Below are 12,094 nucleotides of genomic sequence, written 5' to 3'. Positions count from 1 at the left end.
ATAGATCATTAATGGTAGAAAATTGAGCGGAATAGAGCTCTGAATAATAAATATTATGCCTATACACAAGATTTGGAATTGGATTAAATATCTTTCTTGACACAAATTAAAATAAATGATAAAATATTAATTTAAATCCAACATTCACTTCTTCTAGAGAGCCGCGATAACCGCTTAAGCGATTTTACACATAAAAATTTTGTTAATTTTTCGTAAAAATTCTCAGCAACTTTACAGCATTGGCTAATCACGAAACCACCACATTAACAGTTATTTTGTGCGTGTAACGTAAATATAAAGGGTTGTGTAAATATAACATAATAAACTTATTTTTGGGGTTGAAAAAGTGTGGGAGAAAGTATTTTGCGATACTACATGCAGCAGATTCAGAAGTAACTATAACCCTTAACAAACACAAAACTACTTTTAAAGCTAACACAACGTAGTCACAGAAAGGTTTGCTACCCCTTCAACAACGAAGGGTGCATTTTACTTGGAAAACAGGCCAACTAACAATCGTGGAAAGCCTGTATTTCGCTCTAAACAACAAAGTTCTCTCATTTCTTGTCCTCACAAAACAATGTCTATTAAAGTACCGTGTTTTATACTATGCTGGAACTGCATTTGCAAACGAAATATTTGTACATGTGTGTGTTCGTATTCATGGTGTTATTGGTGGACATGCTCATATTTTGAGCTGAGATTAAATGAAGTAAGAGAGAGAGAACCGGCTCGGAGCGAGAGAAGCAATCATTGTCATTGTGATAATCGTTTCGGCGGCAGCGGCATTCTAGGCAAACAAACAAAATACCGATAATGCATAATTGTTTAAACAAGAGTACCCATCACAAAACCAAAGGATAGGCGTACTACGGTGCAAAGACAATTAAAGAGAAGCTACGAACTCGATGCGCAAGCAACTGAGCATATAAAGGCATAAATGGACTGAGTGTGCAGAGCAGTCATAGTCTGACAGCAGTAGAGTATAGTTGAAAAATTTTATATACGAGAGTAAAATAGAACAACACTAGTCTAAAAATTAATAAATAAATAAAATTACAATTTTAAATGATAGTAAAAAAAGAAAAAAATATATAAATGATGATACACGAAAAAGTTATAGCTGAACAATTTTCACTGGATTTTAATAATGGTGAGTTAAAAAAAAAATTCAAATAAAATTTTAGTGTATGCGAAGTAAAACTACATTTTTAATTCGCTTTTTAATTAAATTTTATTAGAAACAAAACTAATCAGAATTATTCAATAGGCCATATACCAGAGCACAAAAACATACTACATCCGACGTCCTCGCAACATGCCGCACACCTCTCACATCGACCTTTCCACCCCCTCCAGCCCCAAGCGTACGGCGCGAGCCATCTACTTCCTTATCATGCGCTACAACACCAAACGCATGTTGCCCTCCCGTCATCGTATGTCAAGCAACTCGATCTCTACTCTGCCCTCGCTTATAAACAGCATCAGCAACAACAAGCGCTGATTGGTGGCTACTCACCAACCAAGCGCACGGGTCAACACCAATCAACAAGCGAAGTTCTCGATCTTTCACGCCGTGATTCGGTCGAAACGGCACGCAAGACACCCTCACCACAGAACACGAACTCGAGCTTCGCCGACGATTCATGTGCAGGGTCACCAACACGTAGCCAGCAGAAACCGATGATTCCCTCTAATTTGCTATACAGTACTCAGCAGCAATTCAATCACCTTACGCCTCCGTTTGCTTCATTCTATCCAGCGCTTTACTCTTCATTTGGCCAACCCGACAAAGAAGGCACAGTAACGACATCACAAATCCTGACACCGGTTACGCCATCAATCACCACTGCACCGTCATTGCTTGCCGCGCAGACACCAATCTCCAACAATTGTCTTGCTGTTGCTTCTGCGGTTGCAGCGGCCGCAGCCGCTGTTGCTACACCCAGTAGTACTCTACATAGCATCAAATCTGAAGAAGAGCACATGACTGCAGTTTCACCAGTGTCCAGTCTTGAAGGACGCAGCAAATCGCCTGTGACACAAATAAATTCTGCATCTAGTAGCAGCAGTGCTGCCTTGAATTCGCTTAAGTCAACGCGCCCCTTTAAAGCTTTTCCACGTGATCCGCTCGTCATAGCCGCCAACTTTGCCGCCAATGATGTGCTGTTGGACAATCCACGCGTCGAACGCTACACTGAGTACCGCAAGCGCGTATTGGAGCAAATACGCAATAGCAATGGCGGTTCGCGCACAGTCACCAACCCCAAGATGCGTCGCATGAATTCACGTCGCACCAGTAACACCAGCAGCAATGCGCCTGAGTGTGGCAGCAGTGAGGGCGAGGAGCGTCATGGTGGTGGCGTTGACGAGTCGAGCGATTGTGACTCCTCCTATGCTGGTGGCCAGGCAGAAAAAGTTAGCTCGTCAGCAAACGCTATTAACGAAAGTAACAACAATAATCAGACATGTGAAAAGAAATGCGGCACCAACAACAACAATAGCAGTTCAACCAGTGGGCAGATCAAAGATGCCAACTATTATGAGCGTCGCCGCAAGAATAATGCGGCCGCCAAGAAGTCACGCGATCGGCGCCGTATTAAGGAGGATGAAATCGCCATACGCGCCGCCTACTTAGAACGCCAAAACATTGAACTGCTCTGCCAAATTGACGCGCTTAAAGCGCAGTTGGCTGCCTTCACATCCAAGATGGTAAACGTGTAAATTTGTGAGGAGTAATTGAAAATAGGGGTAGAGACAAAGACAAGCACAAATGGTGTTGTTGTTGTAGCAGTATACTTATCCCTGCCAGCTCATCTAACGGTAGGCCCAGGAAACCTGCTGTTTTCAGAGGTTGGGTCCAGAGCCAAAGAGGTGTTAGATGAGTGGTTTTGATGGGGCATATTAAAAGGTGGTTAGTGTCGTGCGGAGCGCCTTCATATGCTGGGCATATGTTTAGTATGTCGGGGTCAATTGAGGATAAGTAGGAATTTAAACTGCTCCAGAGTCAAGAACGTAGCACAAATGGCGTCAAAAGCGGCCGTGCACGAAAGCCAGTTACAGTTTTGTAAACTAGTAATCTAAAGAATTTGCACTATTTTTAAAAGTCTGAATAGTTTAATTTGTAAATATTTATTGTTATAATTTCGAGATATTCGAATTTTAAAGCGAAGTAGATGTTTAAATACGGTTTATAGTCAAAAATGAAGAAATGTAAATATGTAGTTGTACTCGTCCAAAAAATTAGTCCTCATCAAGCATCATTCTTGACTTTTCGTTCGGCACTCAAACATTTTTTTAATAAGTATGTATTTAAGTTATTGCCAATATTTACAGAGCTCTTTTAGAAAATATAGTTCACATAGTTGTCGTGTAAAGCGAACGAGGAATGAAACCACTAAGTGTATTTAAAATTAGTTAGCATAATTGTAAATGTGTTTTTTGTTAAGAAATGGTGAAAAAATCAATTCAGTCGCATTTTTTTGTTTACAAAGACTTCGAATCACATTCTTTGAAATCATGTATTTGTGCTGGATAATTTTTGCTGGCTAAAAATTTCTCCACCACAAAATAAACGTCTCGAACTGTAACTTTGCTCTCTCAGTTTTTGAGTGATGAATGATTGAATGGCGATATTGAACGCCTACGTACAAACATTCGGAATATTGTAAAATAGCTCTAAGGAATCCTTCATACATGTATGTATATATAATATATAACTAAAAAAAACCATCCAGTACATAAATAAGCAAAAATTAGGATGTTAGTTAAATTATCAAATATTGAAATATTTTTGAATATAAAACAAGTAGTTGGTAACAAAAGCAAATACGTAAAACAAGAAATAAATTAACAAAAATAACACTGTGCGACAGTGAAAATATACTTTTATAGAGACCTAGTACAACTTGTAGGTATAGTAAAACTAAGAAACATGGTATAGGAGAAATTTCCAATACACCCCCGAAATCTCATTTTATGGCCATAAAACCGTTTTTCAGTAGGTTGATGTGAACAATAACTCCTAACTTCGCCAATTTCCATCCGATTTCGAATTTGTTTTTTTAGTTCGAAAGAACAAAAACAAGCCTTTTTGACAGTGTGTTGACAATTTTTCTGAAATGACAACTGACGAGACTGTAGACGGAAGTATTCGGAATTTTTTTATTTTTTCTCTATTTTTTCAACTTTGACATCATTTTTGCGATACTATCCGATATTGAGGATGTTTTTTAGTACACTACTGTTATAGCAAATTTAATTCTGCGTCGGATGAGCTATATTTGACTGTAATTGAATTAAAATTCATAGAGTTGTGCGAGTTTTAAGATTTTATTTTTTTTACTAATTTGGTATGTAGCTATAACTGACGCTAAATCGGAATAAGGGCGTGTTTTGATGCGTTATTATTATGATAGATACATAATATTTATTGGAGTATATATGTATACATAGGAGTACACTGTACTGCATACAACAGAACTGGTTAGAAATTTCGAAAATATCTAACATATTATCACGCATTTCTTTTTCAATAAAAATATGAAAAAGCTCGCAAGTGTACCTAAGTTCACACAGTCCATTGAAGTTTGTTATTATAATATAACCTTATTAAAACATCAAAGTTTTATTGTTTTAATGTGCGATAATCGGAATAAGTTTTGTTTCATATGTGGTTTGTTGGTGGATCAAAACCATCGTTTGAAGTTACAGAATAATAAATCTCTGGTTGATGGCTACAACGATTTCTTTAAGCTTACATATACTACTTCTGATCGCTGGTATGAACCGGAATTTGCTTGTACTGAGTGCTCATTGAAATTCAAGAGATATAAATCAAAACGTTGCCAGAAAAGTAGAATTTCTCAATATTCTCCGATGATATGGCATCATCAGCCTTATCATAAACCAGATGACTGTTACTTTTGTAAAACGGACGTAAACGGTCATCATTATAAAACTCGAAAGCACATAAAGTATGCTGATGTAGCAACTGTTAAGAAACCCGTAGTCTTGGACGATATAATTGACTCAACTGCACGTCATGAACTGAAGGAAGTTCAACTCATTGCTGATGATGATCAAACTAATAACAATGAACGTGATGATGAAGAGTACTTTCCGTCTGATTCTAAGTCTTCAGAACGACACCTTGTATCAAATTCCGATTTTCAGGATCTTTCTCGTGATTTACTTCTAGAAGACAATCTGAAACGCTCGCTTCTCGATTTAAACAATGGAATTTAGTTGATGACGACTTCAGAATTACGTATTTCCGGAAAGATGATGATCGAATTTCTTACAGAAAAGTATTCAAAACTGATGAAGAGAATGGCAAACTTGTTTATTGCTCGAATGTAAAATAATTATTCTACCTCTTGGACTATTATCACGAATCAAATGAGTGGCGACTTTTCATTGATGGATCATGCATGAGTAAGTGCTCTTCCAATATTCCTCACTTGCGTCTTGAAATTAAAATTTGTATGATATTATTATTATTCTAGGTTTGAAAGTTGTGTTATTACACAACGAAAATATATTACCATCAGTTCCATTAGCATACGCAATTGACATGACGGAAACATATGAAAATTTTGAAAAAATACTTCGCCTTATCAATTACAGTGCATATAAATGGCAAATAGTAAGCGACCTAAAAGTATTGACAATTTGGTTCGGTATGCAAGGTGGATACACCAAGTACCCTTGCTATCTTTGTGAGTGGGATAGCCGTGCCCCGAATCGCTATGCAAAAACTGAATGGCCAACACGTGAACTCTACAAAATTGGTCTAAAAAATGTTTTGAACCCTTAACTTGTCCGACCAGAAAATGTTATCTTGCCACCACTGCACCTGAAACTTGGGTATGCGAAGCAGTTTTTGAAAAAACTAAAAGTCGATGGCGAAGCGTTCCGTCACCTGAAAGAAGTTGCATTCCCTAAAGTCAGCGATGCAAAGCTAAAAGGAGGTAACACATTATTCTCATATTTGTTAATAGTAGTTTACAGTTTATTACAATTTTAGGCATCCTTGTCGGGCCTCAGATTCGAAAACTCATGCGAGGTGAGAAATTTACGAGTAAGCTCAGTGCAGTGGAAAGACGGGCATGGGAAAGTTTTAAATCATTGTGTGAGAAGTTCCTTGGAAATAAAAAGAGCTCTGATTATGTTGAAGTCGTCAAAGAGTTTTTGAGTGCGTACGAAAAAATGGAATGCAATATGTCCATCCTGCACTCACATTTGAATTTTTTCCCGGAAAACCTGGGCCAGATGAGCGATGAACAGGGTGAACGATTTCACCAGGAGATAGGAGTCATCGAAAAACGTTTTCAAGGGAAGAACTCCATCAACATGCTTGCTGATTACTGCTGGTCCTTGAAACGTAAAACAAGTGATGACTCTTATAAACGGAGCAGGTCTAGCAAACATTTTTGAAATGAAGATTAGTTTTTCCCGACATCTTTTAAAATTTTAAACCTGTACTGTTTCGTACTTATGATGTGTTTATACTGACACTTGCTATCATTTTCATGCTTCGAAACTCGCCCTTATTCTCATTTAGCTCAGCTATACGTACATATAAATTTAGTAAAAAAAATAAAATCTTAAAACTCGCACAACTCTATAAATTTTAATTCAATTACAGTCAAATATAGCTCATCCGACGCAGAATTAAATTTGCTATAACAGTAGTGTACTAAAAAACATCCTCAATATCGGATAGTATCGTAAAAATGATGTCAAAGTTGAAAAAATAGAGAAAAAATAAAAAAATTCCGAATACTTCCGTCTACAGTCTCGTCAGTTGTCATTTCAGAAAAATTGTCAACACACTGTCAAAAAGGCTTGTTTTTGTTCTTTCGAACTAAAAAAACAAATTCGAAATCGGATGGAAATTGGCGAAGTTAGGAGTTATTGTTCACATCAACCTACTGAAAAACGGTTTTCTGGCCATAAAATGAGATTTCGGGGGTGTATTGGAAATTTCTCCTATACCATTTTTTTTAGTTTTACTATACCTACAAGTTGTGCTAGGTCTCCATAAAAGTATATTTAATTTTGTTTTTTTTGTCACACCGTGTAATTTGTAACTTTTTAAAGCTTGGAATTTTTTTTTGTTTGTTTGTAATTTATCACAAATTAAGGAAATCACAATTCCATTATCTCCGGCCTTGGAACTATACATACACACATATTTAAAAGATATGTAGTGTGGCGGTGTTGAAACTGCAATAGTCCCAATTTTTGTTTTTAAAGAATACCCAATTAATGTTTCTTCCGCTGTGGCATCACTGACTAAGGATAAAAAAAGTACATTTTGAAAGCGCTCTCACAAGGAAAAGAGTGAGGCGAATTGAGTACCTTAGGTGGCGGCCAGAATGATAAAGAAAGAGATTGCGCCTTCCGAATTCGCCGTGTCGTCAGAGCCCATGAAACAAACAAAAGGAAGGGGAATTGTTTGTTTGTGAAGAGCAAGAGTAGGCTAAAGCAATGGAAGCAATAAGACACAAGAATTTACACGCACATACACACACTTTTTTGCCACGACGTCTTTCGCATAAAAACGCAAAAACACCGCATTTGGGGGCTTTTTATTAGGGGGTTAGGTTGAAGTGAAACTTCTTAGGCGTCGATGGACGAGCGAGAATGGAGGGTAAAATTTCAAGGCCATGCAACGTTTTGGGCATTTTCGTTCCGCGAGAGAGAAAACAGATATAACGTAGAGGAAAAGGAGGGAGGGAGCTATACCTTATACATATCTTAGATACACATTAAGCTATTTTTCCTGAGTTTTTGCTTGTCGTGTCTAATTTCTAACGAGAAATAACACTGCCTACTTTTTGGCGCTTGTTTGTTGGTGCAAACTTGTAGGAAATATATTTTTGGTGTCTCCTTTTTGGCGTTATACTTCCTTGGTGTCTACTGTTTGGAGGGTTTTTTGGTCCCAATTTTTTTGGGGTTTTTATGGTGCCTACTTTTTGGCGCTTATTTCCGTTTCCTGGCTAGTGCTTGTGCGTACTATAACGTGCTATCCATTCCGGTGTCGGATTTATTGCCTTGTTTGTGCGGTTTGTCTCTTTGTATTCTCTGCAAATGTTGTAAATTTATTTAGATATATATGCTCTCTCTCTCTCTCTAATTCTCTGTCGGGTTTCTCCCTCTTTCTTTGTCTGCCTCCGATCCAAACGTGACCAGAAGGATTTCGCAACCTTACACGTTCGTGTATCTGCTCAGCGCTCTCTGAGTTGGTGCAAAGCCCACCCTTCCAAGAGTGGAGCGCAGGTTCTCAAGGGGATCCCGGTCCTCTCCTTTCGCGGGCACACTACCTCACAGGTCCCTTGTCTGGCCAACTCGTCGGCTTCGCAGTTACCAGCAATGTCAATATGACCAGCTCCCTTTTATACTAAACCGTTTGATACTTAATTCGATTTGATTACTCTTCCTGTTATATTCTTATCCTGTTTATGTAACCTCTAAATTAAACACTAAAAACAATATTTTTATTATTGTTTCATATATATATTTTTTTATATTTATTTTGTTTTATTTTTTTCAAATTTTTTTAATTACTAAATTTACGCTTAACGTTTTACTTATTTCCTTTCATTATTTTAATTAAATTATTTCTTTTTCACATACACAATTACTACCACGATTTGTATTTCTAGCAGCTGAAGTTATTTTCAGCATCGTTTTAAATTTATTGTAACTTACAAGTATATATAGTTAGTTTTTTCTCTTTCTACTGTGGCGCTAGAAAATGTTGAACCAAAAGTAAATTAATTCAAGGGATAAATTTTAGGAGTAAAGTTTTGGAGAAAAATAGAAAATATATAAAATTCTTTTTATTTTTCACTACCATTTTCGCCAATAGAAGTCACACAGTGTGACATTTTATGCTAGTACACGCAGAATTTGTACACGGCTTCAGCTTCATTAATCTTTTATAAAATTTTTGAAACAATGTTACTTCAATTCTTATTCGATAATTCTTTGCTTATATACCAATTCGTACTCAAGTTTTACTTAATAATTCTATTAGCTTTATTTTCTTTTATGCTCATTATAATAGGACTATGAATAAGTTCGTGCGATTTTACAACAGATGGCGTAACTTGATTATTATTCCATCGATCCACATTTCCAAACATTCATTGGAGAGCTACTGTCGTAAGGCACAAACGTCAGTATAAGTTTTTTATTTGAAGCGTAAACAACAATATTTTTACCACACTTGAAAATGTCGAATTTCGTGCCAAATAATGTGTTTTTGCGGGGAATTCTTCTTCATTATTTTAATATGAAGAAAAAAGCAGCCGAAAGTCATCGTATCTTGGTGGAAGTTTATGGTGAGCATGCTCTATCTGAGCGAACGTGCCAGAAGTGGTTTGCACGCTTTAAAAGTGGTGATTTTGGCTTGGAAGACGAAGAACGCGAGGGTGCGCCGCCAAAGTTCATGGATACCGAATTGGAGGAATTGCTCGATCAAGATCCGGCTCAAACGCAAGAAGAGGTTGCAAAAACTTTGGGAGTTGATCAATCAACCATTTCCAAACGTTTAAAAGCCATGGGAATGATCCGAAAGGTAGGCCATTGGGTGCCGTATGAATTGAAGCCAAGAGACGTTGAACGCCGTTTTATGGCATGCGAACAACTGCTTCAACGGCACAAAAGAAAGGGTTTTTTGCATCGAATTGTGACTGGCGATGAAAAGTGGGTCCATTACGACAATCCAAAACGTCGGGCAACGTATGGATACCCTGGCCATGCTTCAACATCGACGTCGGCGCAGAATATTCATGGCCTGAAGGTTATGCTGTGTAGCTGGTGGGACCAGCTGGGTGTTGTGTATTATGAGCTACTGAAACCGAATGAAACGATTACGGGGGATGTCTACCGACGACAATTGATGCGTTTGAGCCGAGCACTGCGAGAAAAACGGCCGCAATACGCCGATAGACACGACAAAGTTATTTTGCAACATGACAATGCTCGGCCACATGTTGCACAAGTGGTCAAAACATACTTAGAAACGCTCAAATGGGATGTCCTACCCCACCCGCCGTATAGTCCAGACCTTGCGCCATCCGATTACTATCTCTTCCGATCGATGCAACATGGCCTGGCTGACCAGCACTTCCGTAATTACGATGAAGTCAAAAAATGGATCGATTCGTGGATTGCGGCAAAACCGACCGAATTTTTCACAAAGGGAATCCGTGAATTGCCAGAAAGATGGGAAAAAGTAGTAGTAAGCGATGGACAATATTTTGAATATTAAATTTGTAACCATTTTACGTCAATAAAGTTTCAAATTTCGAAAAAAAACCGCACGAACTTATTCATAGTCCTATTAGTTTTTCTTTTTGTTTTGTTAATATATACCGCTAGTTTTCGTGCCATTAACTTTCTTAGGCTTGGATTTTTATTTTTTATTACATTTTTATTAATTTCTTACTGCCTTTAATGATTTTTTATACGCTTTAGATCAACCGTCATACATATAATGTACCGTTTGTTTTCCCCGTTTTTTCATATATGTTCAAAAATACAACAATTATCCACCGTTATATAATATGTATGCAATATTATCCATCATTTCTCGCACACTTCTTCCACTGTTTAGTATGGGTGTGCGCTTCTTCTTTGCTGTCGGACAAAAATGTTTGCGCAGATCTCCACTCAATTCGATTATTTTACAATTGACAGTGAGAAGATGATCTACATCATTATTTTTTTTTCGTAGTAAATTTTTATAAGTAATTTTAATGGTTTTAGGAAATTCTGGTGGGGCTACAAAAAACTATATTTAAAAAATTTAAAACTAAAATTATTTAAACAGTTCCAATAAAATAAGAAAGAATGAAAAGGGGACAAAAAGTAAAAGAAAATATTAAAATGATTAAAATATGTAAATAAATATATGTATGGAAAATATTTGAATTATAATAATTAAAATATTAAATTTTTCAATAGTAATAAAAATAATATAAAAAAAGACCAACAACAACTTTTTGTACATTAGAATATCACGACAAAAGAAAGTAGAAAATAAAAAGAAAAGGTCGAACTAACTGTATGGAACAGCCGACATGAAGTTCGAACTAGAAGCATGCGACGGCTTTTCGTCATTTTATTTTATGCTGACATCCGGATGGACACGGCGAAAGAAAAAAGAAAACAAATCAGCTGGTTTACGGTTACCACCTTTAATAGATTCGCCTTGAAGAAGTTTCCACAGAGATATTATTTTGGATTTATCTACTAAAATGTCAGATGTACTCCTTGACGTTTACTCAAACTCCTTGCATTTAGGGAAATATTGCTGTTTTCGAGGCGGCTCAAAAAATTTCCATTCTCGCTTAGTTTCCGGGATTTTAATACTCGAATAATTAATTTTGTATACTGTCTTGCAAGGCCGAGATAAATCTTTTGGAAAATTATCAATAGTAAAATTCTATATTTAATTTAAATTTCGAAATGTGAAAATTTAAAAGGAAATCATTAAGTATTTTGTTTTATTTTATGTCTACGCTTTTGAATACTTGTAACCTTCTTAATTGAAAATTTTCTATTACATTCAATAAAACTTGCCTCTAACTTTCGAAAAATCAGAAATAAAGTATTTCTATATTTCAATTAATTTTCCAAATGTTTAAAAGAAAAAAAGCAATACAAAAATTAACGTCATTAAAACAAAAGCTTCAAATTTCATTAATTAATTTATTTTGTTGCATATTTACATCCTTTTTGACTAACAATTTCTTAAAAAGTTTAATAAGCCGCACTCAGATCTTTCTAAAAATTAAAAAAAATTATTTCAATTTCACCTAATTTTTGAGATGTCAAGTTGCAAAAAAGAAAAAAAAACATTTATATATTTTTTTTATATTTATAAACTTTGAACTTTTTAATTTACAATTTCTTACAGACTAATAAGAAAATAAGCTAACTAAAAATGCTAAGTTTTCCAGTTCTATAACTTCAAAATATTTTTTAATGAGCCAAACTTTCATGAATGTAAAGCTGCCAGACTGTGTGTATGTGCTCCAATTACCTTCTTATTATTTTTAAAAACTAAGCTTCTTCT

General features: G+C 36.1%; 1 protein-coding gene across 1 annotated transcript; it reads left to right on the top strand.

The window, feature by feature from the left end:
• Positions 1–783: 783 nt before the first annotated feature.
• LOC128859110 (protein giant) lies at positions 784–3,867 on the top strand. The gene is made up of 2 exons (XM_054095850.1): positions 784–1,153; positions 1,271–3,867. The coding sequence occupies exons 1-2, from the start codon at positions 1,099–1,101 to the stop codon at positions 2,722–2,724; spliced, it is 1,509 nt and encodes a 502-aa protein (XP_053951825.1). The 5' UTR covers positions 784–1,098; the 3' UTR covers positions 2,725–3,867.
• The last annotated feature ends 8,227 nt before the right edge of the window (positions 3,868–12,094 follow it).

The sequence above is a fragment of the Anastrepha ludens genome, chromosome 3, assembly GCF_028408465.1.
Source record: "Anastrepha ludens isolate Willacy chromosome 3, idAnaLude1.1, whole genome shotgun sequence".
NCBI classification, from domain to species: Eukaryota; Metazoa; Arthropoda; class Insecta; order Diptera; family Tephritidae; genus Anastrepha; species Anastrepha ludens.
This window is presented reverse-complemented; position numbering and strand designations above follow the sequence as displayed.